The sequence below is a fragment of the Zophobas morio genome, unplaced genomic scaffold (genome assembly GCF_036711695.1).
Source record: "Zophobas morio isolate AGI-343-1 ecotype UQ-CSIRO unplaced genomic scaffold, CSIRO_AGI_Zmor_V1 ptg000021l, whole genome shotgun sequence".
NCBI lineage: Eukaryota > Metazoa > Arthropoda > Insecta > Coleoptera > Tenebrionidae > Zophobas > Zophobas morio.
The window spans coordinates 996,859-1,020,979 of record NW_026972126.1 but is presented as its reverse complement, the minus strand read 5'-3'; the positions used below and the strand labels follow the sequence as shown (position 1 = coordinate 1,020,979).

At 33.3% G+C, this 24,121-nt stretch overlaps 1 protein-coding gene across 2 annotated transcripts in view; it reads right to left on the bottom strand.

Moving 5' to 3' along the window:
• Window positions 1–18,214: 18,214 nt before the first annotated feature.
• LOC135132175 (protein amalgam-like) overlaps window positions 18,215–24,121 on the bottom strand; it is a 165,827-nt gene continuing 159,920 nt past the window's right edge. For both annotated transcript variants that reach the window (XM_064060161.1, XM_064060162.1), the window contains 2 exons: window positions 23,027–23,481; window positions 18,215–18,962 (listed from right to left, as the gene is read on the bottom strand). In XM_064060161.1, the coding sequence (XP_063916231.1) occupies window positions 18,817–18,962; window positions 23,027–23,481 (601 nt within the window). In that variant the 3' untranslated portion in view covers window positions 18,215–18,816. The remainder of the gene's footprint in view (window positions 18,963–23,026; window positions 23,482–24,121) is intronic.

Sequence of the window (24,121 nt, the reverse complement as noted above, 5' to 3'; positions counted from 1 at the left end):
AAAATAAAACCCAATGTTTTATGTAATAAGCGGAAGTCGAAGCAATAAAACCGATGGTCGTTTTGTTTACAGTTTCTTTGTTTGACTCTCACGTATGCTGTTACGCCTGTCATCTTAAATTAAGAATGTTTATACATACACGATTTTCAGTTGCCTCTGATATGTATTCGTGAGTAAATTGTTTCGTTATTTTATTGATTATTACAAATCAATATTCAAAACGACCCAATTCATTTTCCCGAAAATTTGAGAATATAATAATTTTATTCTTAGTATTACACTACATCTATCCCAACTGATATACGTGTCCTTGCAAAAATGTTGATGACGTCATTGCAATTTTTTTTTAAATTCCCACTACAAAAATGTAATGAGAAAAAAAACACAATAGGCATGCAGTCGTCAAGTTTCCGACAGCGAGGGAAGTACTGTCTAAACTCTTTAGACCAATTTTTTGCACTCGCAGAGACTCCCACACAGGCTTTCAACTAATAAAACATGATATGATTAATAAAATAGTAATCATAATAGTCTTTAGATCCTATGTCATGACAACAACAAAAAAAAAGTAAACAATAACTGTTTTTTTTTCGATCAAAATGCAAGATCAAGATCCGCAAGAAATTCGTAATGATGCTGAAGCAGTCGTGGACGTATTTAAGCGAGAAGGCAAAACTGTTTAAAGCTTCTACTCTGTATTTGTTTATAATGTATTTCTCTCTCTTAGGGAGCAAATATTCTGTTTCTCTCCCTAGAGAGAGTCACAGGAAGCGACTTCTATTGCGACTCAAATTTTTCTTGTGAAACAATAGAAATGGAATGAAATACTAAACCGTAACTTGCTAAAGGATGTTGCATCATTTTAGATTTCACTCCACATGTACTTCACAAATTTTTGAGTAAAGCATTCCATATTGTATTTAGAAAAAATTTCTCAACACCATGTAAGTGTACAGAATTCGTTAGTTAGTCTTTAATTAGGTACACTTTATTACAAGTTATTTTTAAGCTGAGGACGATTACCTTTTGGATATTATTCAAACAGATGTAAAAACATACAATTTTCCCTTTTTCTTTTGATCCATGTATTCCAAACTTTGAGCACCATGAACTAGAACTAGGATGAACACTCCTAAACCACAAAAAGCGTGCAGCAGTAATGTAGACATTTTTCAGTTATTTATTCCTTTTCACTATTTTATGTTAACTGCTAAGAATTATTACATACCTAATATAGTCCCCACAAAAATTATCGCATCACCCTCTTAATTTTGTATATTTCCAATATGAATATATGTAGAAGAAACATATTAGTCGAAATCACATTAGATGTTGTCATTATTATCCCTAATAAGTATATGATAACTACATGTAGTCTGATTTTTGTGGATAGTGTATAGTCAAAAATGTTGATAAGGATAATTAAAGTTAGAACTTTAAATTTGATTATATTGACTATGCTTATTAAATACTGAAATAATAATTGCTTACTTCAATGTTTTAAATCGTACTTATTAAAATGGAAAATATATACAAAGTGTGAAATTACTATCAGTTTTTGTCAGATTTTCTAAACTTACATTAAAAATAACTTAACCTAATATGATAAATGTCATTTTTCCCTAGGCATCTTTGCATACACGAAATTGGTTTCCAACCAAATTACAAAATTTACATGACCTACCTTTGTCTAAAAACATCCTGTAGGATATATATTATATGAACAACGATCATACCACAAACAAAAAACAATATTTTTATCTTTGTCTTGCTTTGAGCTGTTATCCTATATGTTACGTTACTTAACAGAGTACTACCATTTAGTTTATTTCAATCTTTATAAATTTGTGTTATTTTTTTACTATTTATTATACTTATTGTAAAGTAGGTTATCATTCCATATAATTTCGCCATAAATAAGAATTTGATTACCTGCTGAAATTGCTGAATTCTTTTCGAAATCGCTGACTCCTCTATACTTTGTTGTAAACAACTAGTCGTAGTCGATTGCTCTCCCTATGAGGAACTAACTAAGAGAAGGTCAACGAAGAATAGGGTAGAGTAGAATATAACGAAGAAGAATGTGGCAACAAGATTGCAGCAAGGCTAGAATAGTGGTGATGTAACTAAGGTGTCAACTGAACGTAACATTGAAATTCAACGTGTCTAAATCACAACCCATTTACAACATCATCTATGTCGTTGTTATAGTGTTGTTAATTCTATATAGCTTACCCTAGAGTGATAGAAATTTTGTGATATCTAGAAATCCCTTTCCTGGCATGACTTTTAACCTTTTCAAAACGTGATGCAGGTTAACGATTAGTCATTTCAGTATCGACCTATTCAAAACTTGATAGATTTTTTTTATTGAAAACTTTTTAATGGAGATCATGTTATTTGTTCATAATATCTGAAACGATTATACTAGTATATTTCCTGTTTTTATGTTTTTATACCAAATAATGTTAACAGCAATTTAAATATTTTCTAACATCAACTCAGTAATAAGTTTTATTTGTTGCTGTTGCTACATATCAATTGAAGGTTTCGGTTGCATTATTTCTTAAACTAATTTCTAAATTACAAGTTGTGGAAATATTTCAAGATTGTGTCGTTTGTCAAATACCCCTTACATTTTCCTGTAACATTGCATATAATCCAGACGGAAACACAAATACCCTCTCACCACAAACTTACGATATCTTCTGACATGCGATGGAATTTTTATAAAATATACCGACAGGTGAGGGAGGTTATTGCACATAAATTTAGGCAGAATAATGAAAACTTCAAGATAAAGTGGATTTTTGGATATAATGAAACATATTTTCTTGAAATATTTGCATTTTTGAGCAACCGGAGCACCTGTACCTTTACCACTCTCTCCTAGCCAAGATAATTATTTCACCTGTAAAAATCCATAGACTATGGCACTGTTATACCCATTCTACAAAAATACGATGCCCGCAGAGATATTTATGTTATCCTATCGGACATGGAATCAATATTTTATTCACGAACCTTGCGACTGTCAAGTCTCATCATAAACAATATATTCTATTTTGTCGACGACAGAAGAAAAAATTTATTTAGTTCGAAAAATGCAGGCCGAATAAAAGCGTTGCTACAGAGAGCGGATTTCACCAACAAAACTTGTTAATCACAGAGAGTGTTCGAGCTGGCAGCAGAATATAAGTGGGTTTCTCCCGGTCTAATCCCAAAAGATTTAAAAATGATATTCCTGAAATACACAGGAAGGATGTTGGAAAAGTTGTATTTGTGAGGGTCATTAATTGTGCGCAAAATTATGATTTATGATCTGTCTATCAAATTTTGTTTCAGCTTTGTAATTAAGCAGTCATTCACTTTGTTTTAATAATTAAGTGGTGAGTCCAGATTTATTAAATGAGGAATGTGAAAGCTTTTTGGAATTTTATTTTAGATTTAAATTTTATCAGGCATGGTAACAAAATTATTTATGCGTTAAATAACTATATTTATGTATTTATCGTTACTCATAACGGCAAACGAAAACACGATCGTAATAATTGTATAAAATATTTAGAGGATTTATTAGCTACAAAGTAATTTAATTAGATAACGGTAATGACAGGACGTCAGTAAACGTCTTACTACGTTTTATTAAATTTAGAAATGTCTACAAATATTGGCAAGGAATAAACCTGCACTTCAAAATTGAAAACGATGTATGCACAATAAAAAAAGCTGCAAGTACAAATTCAGTGACAAGTGAAATAATCAAACCTCAAACTAGAGGACGAAGTATATTTTATGAAAGAACGCTATTATGTAGGAATCTAGTCAATGTTTGGAGGATTGTTTTCTGTCGTAGAAAATTTGGGTGTGACTTTTGTTTTCTTAGATAAAATTCTCAAAGGATTTTTAGTCTCAACATTCGCAAGCTTTAACTTGGTCATTCTTCTTGAAGTACCAAAAATATCAACTGATGATTATTATTTACTTAAACTTGCTAAAATGTTTATACTTACTTATTGAAAAAATTGTTGACGTCACCACAAAATTTTGCTAATAAATCCTATTTAAAATGTGTAAACAATAATCAGTCCACACTTGTGATTTATGAATGCTTTAACATTTTTGAGAATTCCCTAGACACGGTGACTCAAAAAATTAATGAATGAGTTAATTTATTTGATTGACTGAGTCAGGAACAGCCTTTTTCATTTTCCAAAATTGTGAGAATACAATACCTACTGTTATTGTGTCCTTGTAAAAATGTCGCTCACGTCATCACAAAATTAAAAAAAAAAAACTCATTTGAAGCCAATACATAGCACGCTTCTTTACATTTACTTCAACATTATATACATGTTTTCATTTTAACTTAGAGGGGTTCCCTTAAAAAAAGAAATAGCAAAATCAAATTTTATAATTTTTCGGAAAAGCTCGTGGTTCAGGGACGAGGGAAGTTCTGTTGAAATAACTTTCAACCATTTTTTTATGACAACCCCTTTAAGTTAAAATTAAAATATGTATGTAATGTTTAAGATAAACAAGTGTGATTCGCATTTGTTTGAAATGAATTTTTTCATTACAAAATTTTGTGATGACGTTATCAAGATTTTCGCAAGGACACGTACAACAGTTTCAGCAGATGCAGTGTAATATACTAATAATAACAGCATGTATTCCCAAATTGTCGGGAAAATGGATCAGTAAAAACGAAATAATTAAATCATGTCCGCCATATGTGGTAACAGAGGTATAACTGAACTGAAAAGTATTTAGAACTACTCGTAATTAAGACAAATAGCGATAACGCTTGTCGAGATCATACAAGTGAGAGTGAAGCAGAAAAATGACATTTTCTACGAATTGCAAAAACAAGATCCAGACTTTTTTATTGACTCGACTTCCAATTATTAAATAAAACATTGAATTTTATTTTCATTCGGTGTTGTAATATATATATATATATGATAAAATGTAACTTGTCTAGGTCTACAGGAGACCTAAATTTCTCTAGGGGATAAACAGATCTAGTTTGATTACAAATTTACTGTGTTTACAAAAACTTTAAAACGTCTGCAAAACTTCAAAACATTCAGTTTTTTTCCAAAAATCTGTATGTCTTGGGTAAAAACTCAACATGCTTTCGTAAACTACATGTGTAGGTGTATGTTATTTTATACAATTTAAAACCCATTTAGTAAGTACAATTTTGAAATAACGTTATCACACTGTTGCTAGGGATGATTAGACAAAGTTTAGTTAGTGTTTTACTATCTACATGAGATTCATAATACACATATCAAATTTGACAACAATGAGGCCTGTAGTTTCTAACAAAAATCCATTTTTCCTATTTTTTCGTACTCTAGAGATCATCGAGAAAACATGAAGGTAACCAGTTGCCCTACTTCCTTATCTGACGCTCAGTAAGTAAACAATAAAATTCGCAAAATCTAATTTCATAATTTTTCGAAAAAGCTGGATACTGTTACCTCAGGTGCGAGGGAAGTCATGTCGAATTAACCCTAGAACAATTTTTTAAATTCCGTTTGTTATTATGTTATTTTATACATTAATGTTTAACATACCAAAGTTGTCAATAATTGATTTTAAAATAATATATGACGCTTCTGTAACATACTAGTGCGGAAAATATTTGATTTTACCAGTCAAATGCTGCGAAAGAGCAACATCCGGTAAATCGCTGCATTCGTTCCACTGTGTGTCACATAAACGTTAAGTTAATGTGACACTCAAAGCATTTATAAAGTTACCATTAAATCGTTACTACAATTTCAGTTCTTTATAACATAAATTAAATAAATCTGACAAACACAAACTTGTCTACTGAAATTTAATTAACCTTCTGGTTTTTAAATAAAAATCTCTTCAATCGAATGGCACCGTTTGGTGTAAAAGGTTTGTGAGTAGTTGTTGAAGGTATTCTGTAGCTATTATTTTGAAGAATTTTGCAAGTATTACTTTTAAAGCCCTCTGAGATACAGATAGCGTTGAACTAAATAGAATCTAAGACAAAGGTTGATTAAGTGTAATTTCAACTTAAAAATACGTCAAATAGCACAATAATTGTGAAACACGTTAATATTTTTGTAAATTAAAATACGCTGCTTTACGAGTACGTTAATTGCGCGGCAGTGTTTCGTTGTTAACGCAATAAGGAAAAATAAAAGTAACAGTTTTATTTATTTACTGAAAAACAAACTTAAAAATAACACTACGTACTTTTAACTTATCTTATAAATGAATCCTTACTTCATTAATTATAGAAAAAAATCCTTTTTGATTGGGCTTTGTACGAGGAATAGTGGTTACTAATTCAATTCAGTTTCTTGAATATCGTCCAATGATGCAATTCTTCCTGCCGCTAAGCGCCGGCTATTTCAGTCATGGCTACGATTTATACTTAAAGAAAACAAGTTATAGTGTGTTTTTCTTATTATAATTTTCATCGATATATCATTTTCATTGACAACCAAGAATGATTTAATTATAGAATATTTTGGCTATAATTATGATGGACACATTTTCCTAGACTGAAAAACGGTTGATTTGTGAAATACTCATTTAACTGAACATTTATTTTCTCACCAAATCTAAGAAGAATGCTAACGTAACTTCCTCGCAATTTGTTTGCACATTATTTGCAACTTGCAAAATTCACTCAATTGTCTTTGGTATCTTTCAGGCTTCTTCAGATTTTTCTAAAATTTCTTTAAGAATATTTTCGGAATACATTTTTATTGCGAAAAATTCATTATGGTAAAACAATAATAATTATTTTTGTATTAAGGGCATGATGAAGGCGATTTTGGCCCGCTGCGGATTTAAAAGCACGAGGCCCGAAGGGCCAAGGGATTATAAAACGGTTGTTCACGCCCGAAATGCAAGACTTTTTGAAACATCGATTAAACACAACTTTAAAAAAATTAGTGGAGCAATTCGTTTTCAAAAGTCAAATTATGTTGTTGGTTGGCAATCTGATGCAAAAAACAAAAATAAATAATTGCAGAGTGCTGTATACCTAACCCTACTTTAATTTATACGCCAATATGGAAACAAACAAAAAAAAACATTAAAAACGGTATTGACGTGTTTCACTAAGAAGTTGAATTTGTGATAAAAATATGTGCGAAAACGAAAAACGAGAAGAAAAAGCTATTTTAACTATAGGCGAAGAAGCAAAAGTTGTTGTACTTGAATTGTTGCTACGAAACTCAAGAAAAATCTATGAAAAAAGAGATTAATGAAAACGTTTTACCTGTTTATTTTAAAGAAGAGTCGCAGAAATTTTGCCCATCTACCTTATGGTTCCATTATTCTATGATTCGTTCAGTTTGTGACATGTTTCAATAAAATAGCTATTTCAATTCTTGTTTTTTTTTGGCTTTAGGTAGCAAAAGGCACTGTTTACTCCCGCAAATTATCGCAAAAATAACTTAATTTTGATATGATTTTACAAAAACATTTTTTTGTCAAACAGTCGTTAGCAATATCCACGTACGTGCAATATTTCAAGCAAGTACCTAGATTTAACGGGTGTTCAATTCAAAAATCACTTAAAGAAGGCGTTGGAATTTCATTTGACACAAACTGCATGTCTATTCTTATAACATCCATTTGGTAGAAACATAACCTGTTATATGCTATATGTTATAAAAACCGACATGCCGTTTGTGTCAAATGATATTCCAAAGCCTACTCTGAGTGATTTTTCAATTGAACAGCCGTTATTTAATTTTTTTTAAGTGTCAGATGATTGTTAAAATAACTATTTGAAAAAATCAATGATTTGTTCATAGAATGAAATAAACGCCATTCGTTATACGTAACACTTTTCACAGTACTCGTTTCGAAGTTCAAGTCAAACATCTCACTCGTATGTAAAATTTGAGTTATTAGACTTATGTTATGACGTTTATTACTATTGCAAAATCTGGAAGTCGAGACAGATTCACAAACCACAAGTCCGGGAGTTTTTTTTTTTTTTTATTTAATTAACATTTACTGCTGTAAATTTTTGAGATGATGAGATCCTGTTGGTGATGAGGATGATATTATCAGTTATAATATATTAAGTGCATCGCAATGTTATCGATAATTTTGAGCAACAATAACTCGAATGCTTGTTGCATTGAAAACGCACGAGTGCTTTAGCACGAGTGCATTTTTCTTAGGCAACAAGCATGAGAGATTATTGTTGTTCAAAATTATCGATTTCATTGTGATGCACGCAATATATTCAACAGATTATTGCAAGAACAAACATTTTAAAAATAATTTTATAATGATTTACGAAGTAGTTTGGTGTGCGATACTATGGCGACGCAAGTAAATAAGAACAGCCATTTTGCAAAATTTGTGTGGGTTTAAAAAACCATGTCCAATTTTCGTTTTGGTCGTAACACGCCAAAAGAAATTGATGATTCTATTACAAACATTACGCCGCTAAATACGAAGAACTCACGAAATTCAATCTGGAGGCAATTTGAGAAGTTTTGCGGTGAACGCAAATATGTTTTTGATGGAAACACTTCCACGGAAAAACTAGCATTCATCCTCAAAGATTGGGGGTACAATATGAAAAAAGTCGATGGTAATGACTACAAAGAAGCAGTAATAAAAACGATGTGGAATGTAACGGCAAAGCAGTTGCAAGAACTGTATTTCAATAAATTTGGTATAAAGTTTGATCCTTTTGTTGACCTGGAATTCAAGGGTAGTAGAAATGCACGCGACGCAAAACGCCGGAACCTACAAATACAACCGGAAAAACGCAAAACTAGTTCCTCAATTTTGACTCTAGAAGAATACAACAAGATTCTAAAGATTTATAACGAAGACACGCCAGATGGTTTACAGAAAATGTTTTTTTATGTGGCTGGATTAGAATTAGCTTGGAGGGGATGTGAAGGTGTTAACGTTACTATCAAACATTTTAAGGAAGAAAGTGATAATTGTGGTTTGCCTACGGGGCGAATAGAATACAATTGTATTTTTTCCAAAACAGCTCAAGGAGGTAGCCATAAATTAACAGACAGCAAATGGCTTGCAACAAACACCACAGATCCTAGAATTTGCCCTGTTAGGTAATTAAATACTGTTTCAAATACAAAATAATAATTATTTTATTATTTAAGGCTCTACAAAAAAATGCTGAGCAAGAGAGGTAAACATATAACCACCGATCGTTTATTTTTAACGCCAAATCCTGCATGGAGAGAACCTAGTTCTGTAGGATGGTTCAAAAATTCACCCGTTGGAAGGAATGAAATGGGGAAATGGACAAGAACCGCCGCAGAAGAAATAGGCATCGACATAAAGAAAAAGAAGATTAGTAATCATTCATTACGGTCAACTGCAGTGTCGCAACTTGCAAAAGCGGGAGTCGGTGAAGAACAGCTTATAAAGATTACCGGTCATGCCAATACTTTCTCCATCAAACCATACCTTCAGCTCGATGGAGATCATCATTATCAAATGATTGACAAATTACGCGCCAACTCAACGGCTATGGAAGAGTCTAATAACAAATCCACAAATTGCGCACCGTCTGCTTTGGTACAAATGTCTAAAAATATAGTTACTACTTCACCAAGCACACAAACCCCTGTAAATTACTACAACTGTACCATAATTAATTACAATTCTTAGTTTCATAATTAAATATTTGGTTAGTAACCTCTTGTTTTTTTTTGCAATTAACTGGTACTTGCTTATCTTATAGTTGGCACATCTGGCTAGTGATAATTATCGGTAGTGGTAATTGCACAGTGTGCAATTATCACGTAATTGTATGCTGATTGGTTGAATTTACAAATATTGACGCGTTTGATTGGTCAGTTGACATCATGTGACATGTGAGTGCAATAATCTGTTTAATAAAAATTGAGACAGACCACAGGGGTCAAAAAACGTCGAGAAAATATGATCGTAGCCAGTCGCTCGACGAACTCGATTAAAACAATTTTTCCTTAGCGTCACTCGGGAAGTTAACCTCTTTACGAGGTATATAGGGAACTACCGCTCTTTGCCCAAGGAATTTTATAATATAATCTTTAGTAATCAAAAATTACTACGCCTGGTTGACCTGGTGTAGCAGGCATTAACAAGGTACTATTACTTGCGGTATTTTATAATTGCATAACTAAGTAACACACACACAAGTTCTGTGTGAATGCGTTCCATTTTGTTTGAGTACTTTACCTGAAGGTCCTTTCTGCATCTGAGCTTTTTTGTTTGAGGGGTTCCATCTAGCTGAGGCTTGGCCACAACTGGTAGTTTGTCTTCTCTCACCTTCTTGTTCTTTGAACTGCGGAAGCTTGGGCAATTTGTGCTAATAGTTTTCACTTGGTGAAAAAAGCTTTCGCTCCATTCGTAACAATAAGTACCCCTGAGGAGATATTTGTGAAAAAATCGCCTTTATAATACCTCCATATGTAGAAAAACCTGATGTCGCTGATTGATGTCGATGGTACCTTTGCCTAATTAGATATTATAATACAATAATAAGAACAATAATAAATAATCAATGCATATCATTACTTGGTCTTAGTACCCGTAATGATAGAAGTCTTGCCTGAATGCCGGTCATTTCCGGGTCAGTGATGGGTCTTACAATAATAATAATGTTTTTATTAACAAAATGGGATGAAAACAGGGTTTCTTTTGTGTCAGCTAATAATGGAATTCTGAAAACGTGGTCAACATGAAAATTGTGTGAAACCCTACACTTACAATTAGCTGAATTTTCAATACTAACAGGTGCTATGGAAAATTGTTTTTAGAAGACGACCGTCGTACAACACGTCGTACAATAAGGGGAAACCGCAAACCTTGGCAACTGCAAAGCTTATACTGAGCGCTCAGAGTTTCTTTCGCGTCATTAGCGACCGTGGTGCAGAATATGAGACCATCTACATTCAAGCTGTGGTTAAGGTGACGTTGCGATTGGCCAAAAGCTCGCTGGCTTTGACCTCGAAAAACTCGAAATCGTCGTTAATGACAATGCCGGTGAAACACTCCATCGGAGGGGTATTTCGATTTTTTTTGGAAATTGTGACAATGGCACTATATTTACCCATTTAGATGATTGATAACAAACGCTAGCACTCTGTTCAAGGACACGACGAACAGATTTGTGGTATGGTGGCTAGCGTGATCGTGAATAACGTCTTCAACGGCATGGCGGTCGGTGATGCGCTGTTTCAACTTTTAATCGATTGAACAGCGTACGGTCTAAATCAGACCTTTAAAGTCTCGACCCGACAGCCAATTCGTGAGAGTCAGTGCCACTTCATACCCGGCCTTGAGCTTGTTAAAAATTGCTCAAGTGTTTCCCTTTTCCCCAAGTCTTCCAACACACTCCGTGGTGGGTAGCATATCTCCCGCGGGCCTATCATCAGCCAAGTACCAATGCGGTAAAAGTAGCTTAGACGAGATTCTACATATCATGGTTTAGAAACAGAAGGCTCTGGCGTAACGTCGCCAGACCCCCGTTTGTTTTTAAGCCTGCACTAACGAGAAGGTGGGTTTGGCAAAAACGAAGAAAAGCTAAGTTATCATAATGATTGTTCCCTACAGATCCCTAGCAGTAGGTTCTACATATTGCTTCTCTGTCGTCCCGTATACAGGAGTGGCGCTTACTAGTCTCGGTTTCCTGAGACCAAGATTTTGCCTAAACTCTTTAGACAAATTATTTTAGAAAATGTTCGCATTAGTGCATAAGAACCATAGTAAATAAACAAATGTCCTTCATATTTTGCAAAGTGATATTTTGTAAATTTTTAAATAATAAATACATTGTACTCTTGACTTGCACTACTGAGTGTTATGATGCGCCTTTAACGGCTAGAGACTAAAAATTTGCCAAACTAGGAAATATCGATATTGAATGATAATTTATCTTGACATTCTGTCACTGACAAGGTGACAAGTGGGTTATCTGTACATGTTTGTGCAATAAAGCAAAGTTTTTCTAAGGATATTTAAGGAAAATGGTATAGTCTGAAAATTCAACAATAACCACAGAATTGCATATTGTTGAATTTTCGTACTATACCAACAATTCCCATAATTACTCTTCAACAATGAGTGACAGAAATCATAACGTTTTTATATGTTTTGATCTAGAATACCTAGCCAAAATCTTGTGTATCACTCGCTGCGCAGAATATGTTTTTGCGAATACTCTTATCTTGAGAATAGGTCTTAGTTGTAAAAGTTAACAATTGCCTTTCTAGTGCACACTGCGTACCCTCGGGCATCTCATACAGATCTATTCTTGGACCATTGTTATTGTCAATATATATCAATGACATAAGTAAACATTTTTCTTGCAACTAGAAGTATTAGCGACATAGAAGCACTTCAGCGCGATTTAAATATGCTTCTTAATTTTGCTAATGATAATTTTATGGTACTTAGCTTTGAGAAATGCATAGCCACATGTTTATCCCATAAAATATCACCTTCTATTCCACAACACTTTTTTCGTGGCAAAGTTTTTGCGACCTGTGTTAAAGATCTCGGAATATTTCTAGATAGTAGGCTAACGTTTGCATTTCATTACGACTTTATTGTGTCACGTGCCAATAAAAAATATTCGAACCTTGACTGTTTTGTTCTCAACTTTTGTTCGCTCTACCTAGAAGAATTTGCGTTGTATGCTGTTCTAAAGGACAGATTGTAAAGGACGGGTTTCCGTAAATAAATCATCTCATGACTACTTGTCTATGGGCTCGGCCTGACAAATTCACTCGTATTAGAAAAGCCTAGTTTTTTGCCTTGTGATACAAATAACTATTTTGGTCAGAACTGAAATTAAAGCTCTACGGCAATGGGACTACTAACGCACTTTTACATCATTTGTTTTAAGCTCTCTGGGGCAAAATCAAGAAGTTTGTGAACATATATTTTAGTTATTGAAAATACGAAAAATAACAAAATACATTAAAGAAACCCAGTTGTCATTACTAAATTAGGAAAAATCAATTTTACAAAACTATTTTATTGTCAGCGTGAGATTGTGTAAACAATTGTGTAATTCATTTAGGTATTTTTAGGATTCTCGAATAAATTTCTAACTTTGTGCGTCCTTCATTAAGTAAAATTAATTCTTCTAATTTGAAGTAACTTTTTAGGGATTAGCTAACATAGTAGTTATTTTGTACAAAGAACGAAAAAGTGCTTATATAGACAGTCCTCTGTAATAGGCACTCAGCCATTAGTCTGCAAATTGATGACTGTACCCACAGCGGACGAAAAAGGTCTGCGGACGAAAAATGTTGGGTATCAAAAGAGTATCATTTTTTTGTCCGAAAATAAGTACCTACGTAAAATATCAGTTTCAGTGAGGTCGACGGAAAATAAATATAACAGTACAATACATCATGGAAAAAATGTAAGACACTAACTGAAGTTTCTTCTACTAATGAATGATAGATCCAAAAAGGACATGACTCAATAATTTAAAAAGGTTGAATATAATTATGATAATGGCACTGTATTTTTTTCATCACACCTTCAAGAAAGAGTGGTTTTTAGTCAAACCCTAAAGAAAACTTCCACTGTACGTCGCTTATTGAACAAAATAATCGGGGAACAGGTCGTACCTTGTCACCTCGTTTTATTGAATGCACGCTCCTATTATCTTAATTTTTAAAGTAATGTGCAGTGTCAGATTGCAGGATAATAAAAAGACGGTTAGAGCTCATCTTCTAAAACGAAATTTTGTTAATTAAATTTGCTGCGAGCACTTTTCGTCTCTCAAACAAATCTCCTGAACACAAACAACTTTTCAGTATACTCTAAAAGAAAGCTATTCCTCGATTACGTCAAAACCCGATTTACAATCCTATTTCGATTTACCCTGGTAAATTTAACAAAGCAAGTCGGTCCGAGCGAACGCAAGGATGAAATGAAGCACGTCATTAAAACACTTAAATCGGGGGTTGAAGTGGCGGAAGACGTTCGTGAAGAGAGTGTTTCCTGGCCCGGACCGGTAAACGGATTGTTGGCGTTAGAAATAGCGATTTGTCTGGTGCTGATAATACGTGGCATCTGTGCTAGCTGGCTCGGAATAGAGCTGTATTTCGCCACACAATTAAAGGACATTTGTCAAGGCTGAAACAATGGTTTATCTTTACCATAAGCAAAAAATACCTTGGGGGAATGTGTATAAATGTGAACGTCATTATTCTAAAACATCGACGACTCCGCCACTGCCAGCTATCGCTAGATCAGCTGGATTTTTTTTTTGGCTGACACTGTGCAAACACGCAATTTAGGACCATATGACATGCTAACTAGAAAACTCGTGTATTGCCGTAATGTAATGGAAGGAATTTACTCAACGGTTTGTGAAATAACCAGTTGTTTGACTGATTACTCTTGTTTCCATAAACTCAAATTTTTTACGCAACAAGAAATACGATTTTCAAACACGTGAACGTGTACAATTTGAAATTATCAATTTTATTAAAAGTACACATAATTCTTTTGTGAGTAAATTGTTAAAAGTGAGAAAGTGTCAAAATGTCAATTTTATGCTAAATTGACGACTTTTTGTCTTTCCGTTGTCATTAAAGTGTATGTAGAACTAGCATAAAGTTGAAGCAAATACGAATGTTGCAGTTGGTATTAGCAGCAAGTGAATGTTCCATAAGACTTGTTGCACAAAGTAAGTGGAGATTTTAGTTGCTGAAAATTTAATGTACAATGAGACACTAGGTTTTAAAGTGAACAAAAATAGATGTCCAATTCGCGACTAATATCATCGCATTTCCCATGGCAACAGGGACTTTCGAAATCGTAAAGCCAACTTGGAATTGCCCCGTAAGTAATCTTTCGATGTTTAGTTACGAATTCCATATAAAATTTAAAAAACCTTTTCATTCAGCTTGAAATAGTGCTTAAAGTCGAATATTTTATGTGTAATTATTCTCCCCTGCAGTATTTATTCTTCGAAAGTAGTGTAGGCCAAAGAAATGTCCTCGTATCCCCCGCAAAATCATTCTCTTAAGCGGACTGCTTCAGAGGTTGACTTACCGTGGGTAATTTTGTACAATAATAAAATAACATCTAAATGTGTAAAACTCGATGGTATGAAAGTCGGCTTTATGAGAGTGAAATATAAAAATTCGAACCCACCGTTGATTCTCACACTAACCCCATTGTAAACATTTTATGGATTTTAAATGCAGCAGTGAAAAAGGAAATTGTATATTGTTAGTTGATACTTGGACAACATAGTTGAGCATTTATGTATTTCCATTGAACCTTCTTTACGGTCCGAGTGGCGACCGTCAGGTCGCTTGCATCATTGGGCACAAGGAAAATTGTATCACTTAATTAGTTTGCTTAAATTTTACCTGCCACGATTGGACTAACGTGGTTACTTTTGGTATCTTTTTCAGATGTTTACTTATATGACATGCGGACACATTTCGAGGTAGGTTTAATGGTACGAACAGAAAAAAATTTCTACACTTTCGCAGGCTCCTGGCAGATCAATCTGAAATAAGACGTTTTAGATCGCCTTGGGACAATTAGGTATATTAATAATTGGTTTAGCTAGCTCTACTTATTGAAATTAAGAGGATGCAGAAACTAGAAGCACTCAAATAATAATATGAATTAAGTGTTGGTACACACTTGAATGGGAACATTCATCCGTGTACGCACAGTTCAAGATAGGTAACCTTCTGATGATTACAGGTTGCAATATTCCAGTTTATTCCACAGATACCTCGTAAGATGAAAAGCAAAAGTCATTGTGGTGCGTTAATTTCGTTCTTTGTGTTACTAATATATACTGTTCTTTATCCTCGTGTGTTCAAGATGTTAACTACCCTGTTATAAATATACTCTGTCACATTCCATGACTCATTTGATACAACTGTATCTTCCTTGATTTTACGTCTTATAAAGTGGAAAAGTCGCAAGCAACTGAGCATACTTAACAAAAAAATTAAATACGTGGACGTATTTTGACGTTAGTGCCTGCGGCTTAGTTTAAATTTTAGTAGTTATCCTACCGTAAATCAAAGGGGTTACTGAAAATGCCGTTGTTAATTATTAATTTGTCCTATACATCTCCATTAAATTTCTTACAAAATTTATGAAGGTGAAATAAATAGTTCCACAGAACTATTCACATTTTTATTTCACTCCTGAAGTGATAAACGATATAACAAGAATACCTGAATTTAGTAATTTGCCCAACACATTACTAATGAACATATAAAACGCCAAAAGGTGCGTTAACTTTTACTTCCTGAGCGTAAGCTAAGGAAGTATTGTAATCGAGTCCATCCCCACCATCAATGGGATGACTTCATCTCAAAAATTTACAAAAATATATAGTTAATTAAAATTTTGTAACATTTTGCAATTTAAGTTTGAAGCTGTAAAACCGAATGCTCTGAAATCTTGCAAACGTTTAAGTTTATCGTGATGAGGGTAAATCGTTTATCAAAATTTATTCGTTTATTCCATTCCAAAAAATTGATAAAGTCATCTGAAAATTTTGTTAAATAAAACCTATCTAAAATGCGCAAAACATGATGAGTCTACATTTTTTATTTATCATTTCATTCATATTTTTTAGAGTTGCTTACACAGGGTGACTCAAAAAAATTAATGAATATGTCAATTTATCTTATTGATTAAATTAGGAACTGCGAAACGGAATGCTTTGAAGTCTTGCAGACGCTTTAAAGTTATGGTAACCATGGTAAATTTGTAATCAAAATGTATCCGTTTATTTCCTCCAAAAAAATGATGACGTCATCTCAAAATTTTAACGAATAAATCCTATCGAAAATGTGCAGAATATGACGTGTAATTTATGACTGCATTTATATTTTTTTAGAATTACTGATTCGAGCAGGCTCAAAAAAATTAATGAATTACCTAGTTGATTTATTTTATTGATTAAACCAAACATGGGTCACTCGATTTTCCCGAAAATTTAAGAACACAATACTGTTATTATTAGTATTATACTGCACCTCTCCAAATTGATGTACATGTCCTTGTAAAAATGTTGATGACGTCATCACAAAATTTTGTAAAGGAAAAACTCGTTTGAAACGTACCCGTAGCAAGGTTCTTTGCACTTGCTTTAATATTACATACTTATCTTTATTTTAACTTCTAAAAGTTCTCATAAATAAATAAAATTCGCAAAATTAAATTTTATAATTTTTTTATAAAACTCGATCTGTTTTATTGTTCTTTAGGGGCGGAAGATTCTGTCGAAATAACTTTCAACCATTTTTTTCAACACGCTTTGAACATCACCTCTACAATAAAACTCTTACCAGAAACTCTAAAATATTAGCCTTAATTTATTGGTTGCTACCACAATACTTTTCAAATCTGATGTTCGACGTACAGAGGGAATGCGAATCCACGCTTTGATATTGTTTTATAATATTTAAAGCAGTCGGTGAGTTTGAATTTAACATTGCTTTTTCCTATTTTATAAAGAATCTATGTCTACTCTGTGCGTAAACTCTAAACGAAACGCAATTTACGTTAGAAATTGGTTTTAAACTGTGACCCTAATGAGCTGTATTAGACATGGGACAACTTGTACATGAAACGTGGGTTCAAAAAACCGTGTGCTACTTATTAGCAGTAGATGGTTAACTTACACATTTCCCGTGTAGTGTATGATTATTTAATCTACAACAATTATTATTCGTTAAACCTGCATTGAAAACTTTGGTCTGAGATGCATGCAACAGGAGGGAGGAGAGGTAGATATTAGCAACTTTACAGATTTTTTACCATATCTAACTTTCGTATCTTTTTAATTCGAAAACACTGTAGAACTCGCTGTCACGTCCTGTATCCACTTTCAATATATTTATTGCAGCAGAATATAGCTTAGTAAATACGACTTCTTCGCATCTGTATGGCCCAACATTCCGCTAGCAAAACCTTTTTTGTTGCAAATTCTCCAGAATGCAACTTTCCTTTATAATGAACTTTAATGACTACCACAGGAATCGCTAGAATCTTTTAATATAGCTCAGATGTTTTGTGTACTTTACATTCACAATATCCAAAAGGTAATCATACGAGAAGAAAGGGTACTTACGTTTCCTCGTTGTTTAGTTTAAGCTAAAGGTAAGATCTTGTATCCTTGTAAATCTTGCAATCACTAAATTGGAAAAAAAAATTATAGAAATATTATTCTATTTAAGCTTTATTTACACGGTATTTCACATCGTTATCATCGAAACAGTTATAGAGCTAATACATCTTATTGCACTCTTATAAAAATAGTTCAGTCTTTATATACAATGACATTTACGTATAATATGTGCACGCAAAAAAGCTGTGAAAAATGAAAGAAAGATTAACTTACATTTTATAATCATAGTTGTAACCCAAAAACATGGTTTGTAAACAACGATAGGGAAAGACACCATGGAGTGATAACGATAGAGAATTAGTCCTATGAGGAACTAGTACACATAGTAAACGACTTGAACCTCCACTTTGAAAGAAAGTACTTTTGGGTTATAGTCTAAAAATGACCACTTCTATGGATAAATATCTAAACGTGAATTATATCAAGATGAATAAACTTCTTATCTACACATTGAAGAAGCAACATCGGAAATAAATTGGCAGTCACTTCACACATTAAAAACTTACGTTCAGATAGTTTTCATTTCGTTTCCACATGTTATCACAAAGTTTTAAAAAATAACATTGCGTGGTTTCGTTTTCTCTTAAAACAACACTTTGGTTTAAAATTCACTTGCACTCGTCTAACAATTTACTTTAAAACAAATGCACCACTAACACCACAATCAAACTGAATGCAGACGAAAGTTTTTCACGAACGCCACTGCTAAATGGTGCCATCCCTTGTTGACTGATTCCATAAACAGCGGGCTGGGCGGAGGGTTCGACCATATTTTCCATGTCTAGAAAATATAAAACATAAACATTAAAAGATGCCCAAATAGTGTCAAACGCCATTCCAAATTTCATCCTCACTTGAAGAGCTGTCCACATGAGTACGGCTTGCCAATAGTTGAATAATAATAGGTACTGTAGCAATTTTATTGCTTTTTAGGTTGCAATATTTATTTTGACTTACAAATTATTATGTATATTGGGTTCGTATAAAGTCCTGGAACGGTCGAATAACTTTGGTATTTGAGAAGTTTTTTTTTTGTATTTTTTTTGCCAAAATTAAAAAAAATGGCACTTTTTGATTTCAGTTGCTAAAGAAAAAAACTCGAGTGGAGATTATTAGCAACTAATACACATAGTAAACGACTTGAACCTCCACTTTGAAAGAAAGTGCTTTTGGGTTATAGTAAAATTAGAGCGGTATTACATGCTACACCGTTGAAACTTCAACGAACGTCAAAGTTAATCTCACGAAACACGTAAACTCAAACAAACTAAGTCAATTATACTAACGTTCGTAGAATTTAAGTTTACTACCTCTTTTTAAAACCTTTTGAACAGTCAAAACCTTTCCAAAATCAGCCACTGAGTATAAATGAATTACAACCTGTCTTTGTTTTCCTTCATGGCAAACTTCAAATTGTGTTGTCGGTGGTATTTTCAAGGTAGTGTGCAGTGTTTTAATTTTAACAAATACTATGTGGGCTTAATAAATATGTTCAATTCTAAAAAACACTAATCAATGCATTGGAAGTATGTAACCAATGTTACACCAAAAATCCGCACTTGATTTTGTAGAACAAGAAAATCCAAAGTAGTTGGAATGAAGTTAATGCAGACATTTGGTTTTCTTAATTTTTTACTTCTTTCCTTAATTTAAAACATAATTTGTTCTACACTGACTGTCAAAAAAAGGGCCACCCTGAAATATTTTGCAAAACCACTGAATTATTAATTTAACTATGATTGTTTTATACCTATATGTTATATTGATATCTACCTTTTCGTAATTCGAATATATTTTCTTTCGAAATACGTATGACAGAAATTGACAAATTTTAAACTTTCCCTCAAAGTTTGAAGTTCAGATATTTTATATTTGAAAACATTCAAAACAAAAATCTAGGAAGCAAAGAAAATGTGTTTTGGGTTCGTTTCAAATTTATTCAGGCTATTTATTACTCGTGGACCACCCTGTATATATTTTAAACATATAACAAATAATATTATAGAACATTGCGATTTATTAAAACGCGTCTTGTTAACATATTTTGAACTAAGCGCTTTCGACAGGATTTAGCGCTGATCATTGAGGCATGCCTCCGCATAAGCTGCATAAGTGTTCATTCACAATGGGCATAAAGCATAAGGATGTCCTAAGCATTATGTTCATTGTGAACGAATACAAGCATAGAGCACTAGACATAAATTTTTATGCATTAATGCTTAGGACATCCTTATGTTTTATGCCCATTGTGAATGAGCACTTAGTTGTGCATTAATTCGACGCGAGAAAAGGTGTTCACTGCAGGTGCATTGCTGAGGTTATCTACTAAAATTTTTAAGTTACCTTGACAACATTAGGACAATGAAAATGTCAGTCTTGCAATGCTGATAGGAATACAGGGTCATCAAAATTGATTGAGAGAGTTGATAAACCTAAACTTGAATAATTTGGTTTATTAAGTTGTATAAAAATATTAGCTGCTAGATTTGAAGTTTCAAGTTTCAAATTTCAAAACTCAGTGGCGTCTTTTTTCGATTTTTTTTTGCTAGAAAATATTAGTTGTCAGATTTGATTTTAAATTTGTTCGATTGCGTTTCCTAATATGCGGTGTACCAATAAGGCATAGGGTGCGCATCGACCAAAGCGATTCGTACAAACGTTAAAACCGTTCGCAACTTTGCAAGAAGGTAACTTTCGTATCCGCAACTGATTCAGGTGAGTTCTACAATCAACACCTAGTTCTCTTGTGACGCCACTGAATTCATTGCCATGTAACCTTAAACAAATCTGTCATAAGGTTGACAAACTTCACGATAAAAACAGGGAGTACCAACTCTCTCAATTAATTTTGATGACTCTGTATAAGAATCTCAAACTCTCTAATGACAATGACGTTGTAGAATTTCTTATAAAGTTTAAACTTAAGCGCGATTTTCTCAGGGGCGGCCCCAAAATTACAACGCCTACAAACATACTGGAATAAGAGTAATTTTCAATATATAAAATAATTATCCGGAAATTTGTGTCATAATTATCAAAACTATTTTTTTTTCTCACCAGACATTCGGAAACAACTAGACACCGCTTATATTAATAATGTTCGAGCAGATAATGCAAGGGTCGACAAAAATCGCCATATATTACGCCGATTGATAATGTGCATACAATTTTGTGGAGTGTTTGAATTTGCTTTACGTGGATTAATTAATACCTGGTGATTTTGAAAATGTTGCCTCCCCTAACGAAAAGACCACGAGCCGCTACTGCTGAAAAAGTTTTATTATCCCTATTGTTGTTTTCATCGTAATCAAAACCAAGTACAAAAGGCTATTGCAAAAATAGCTTCCATAAATTACGATGCTAGCTGCAGAAATCCCTTTTCAAAATAAAGCATGACGATATTATTCTTTGTAAAAATATATAAAAATTACTTTCTATAAAAACAATATGTCGACAGATACTTATCTCCCTCTCCGAGGTGCCGACGACATATGTATGACACACGCCAGAGTCAGAAGCTTGTAATTCCGAAAGTTAGTTTGAAGAAGTCGGAAAATAGTGAAACAAGATTCTTTTGCTTCTAATATAAGAACAGAAAATTTTGTAGTTAGAGAAAATACTTTTGACGAATATTTCAACATACATTTTAAATTGGTGGTAATATATATTTTTTATTCTGACATACTGAGTTTTGTAAAAAATATCTGAAAACAATTTCTATTTCCATTCACTAACTCAAATAAACCATGCTCTAACATTTTTAAATCAGTGACAATGAAAATATTCAACAGTATTTCTGCAGGTGTCATACAATAGGCTAGACTAAAACATTGTTACACTTTTTAAAATTGTTTTAATAGAGACAATGGTTTCTTGCTGTCTTCCATTTGGAAACAAATCCTCTCCACTTGTTCGGAATGCCACGACTCGCCCACACCTCCCTCCTACTAACCGCTCTCCCGCTCGTCACTAAACTTGTCCAGAAGCCCCCCACAATCCCATTCAGCAACAAAAGAGATTCAAATCCGATATTGCCCTATTCTCTTTAACACTTTTCTTTGTTTTTGTTCCAAAATTCCTGAAGATACCCCTTACGAAAGCGGCTGAAACATCTAAACTCTTTTTAAAATTGATATGATCTAAATCCGGAAAACTTCGTTCTGTTGTAGGCAGACTCTGACATGAAAAAAATCCTTTTAACACACACATCAAATAAGCGCGACTTCGCTCACTACATCGACAAATATATTTTTGTGACAGTTGTCAAATAGGTTCTTTTGAAAAGGATTTTGATGTTCACGCTCTTTCGTACAGGCTATTTTCAGCAAATAAAGGAACAAATCCCTTTGAAATGTCTCGTTACTTTTAGTAAAATTAAGACAAATCATTAATTACATTTGATTGTCCATTTCAGCATAACAGCAGCATTGACAGAAAATATAACTGTCAACAGCTTAGACCTAATATTTTTCAGTATTCACGAATACACAACCATTAACACAGTTTAGCAGGTAAAGTCGACATACGGGGATAAGAAACTTTGACTAAAGTTATAAATCGTCACGACAAATAAATCCGTTGGATTTAAGTAATTTGTGTATTCTTAAGTATATTTACAATCCCATGGGCGCCATGCGTTGTAGTTGCCTCACCCAATTCTTTGTGGGGTGGATTAACGTGATCGTAGGTAGAAGTTTGATGGAAGCTACTTATTTACTGTCGTAAATTACGTAAATCTGACGAGTTTGCTTGTCGTTGTAATTTATTACGACTGTAAATGTTTGTTATTCCTCTGGGTCAACTATAAGTGTACAAAAAAAAAATGTCTAAATTATAAAAAATTACCGTTAGATCTTGTAGTAAAGTGGAAAATGGGGGACAATTTGTTCCATCCATGTTGATTTCTAGCTTGCACCCGAGCCTCGTAAGTAGTGGACGGGTGTAAAGATCTCACAGTGTACCACATCTTTTGACGAGTTACTCCTGGAAATGGCGGTGGCAATGGAATCTGTAGATTAGTGACCCCAGCCCCAGGAAGTACAACACTGTTCCAGTCGTTGCGATATATCATTTTAGAATTATTAAAAATTAGTTCCTGATGATGACCATGGTGATGATGTGGTTGTTGACGATAAAAGAGACGATACTCTGTTATTGCTGCATGACTGTTAACCGACCAAGAGATATTATACGTATCTTTCTCGGTGCCAAGTGGTGGTGAATCAAAAACTGCTAAACCGGCAGTTCCTGTTAAAGTTAATTGTCCCCGTCCTTTTCCATGAGAATTGCTTGCGACACAACTGCAATCAAACAGAAAAACTCAGTTATTCAACAATGATGCTTTAATGAAGAAGTCAATTATATCAGTGTAGTAGACGAGAAAACAAAGTTTTAATTTTTCTTCGTTGTTCGCGTTCATTCAAACGGATAACTCAAAATCGATAATTAATTTCTAAAACTTTTAAATTAAACGAGTCCAATATAACAAAATTAATAATTTGTGATAAACATAAAAGTACACTTACCTAAATTCATCTAAATACGCAAGTAAACAGACATATAAATTGTTTCTAGTTTATGCTCGAACAAAACATTTTAAATCGAGACTAACTTTGTAACAGTTTCGCTAACAATATTTTCAAAATTAATGAGTACATTCTTTAGAATCATATGTCTGCTTTGAAACACTATTTATCCTAAAGGGCAGAAGCCGCAGCTTAGAAAACCTTACAAATTTTTAGTCTTGTTTTTTATGTTCTACTTCATCAAGGGGATTCTGTTTTTTAATTTGTATTGTTTTCTTACTACAAGTTAGTTCATATACAAGGTGTCATAATGCTAATATTTTCAGTAGAAAGATAGTATAGAAATGTCACTGAGTTTGAGGCATGTTTGTTAAATCAGATGTAAAGCGTACAATGGAAATCAAATTCCTTATTT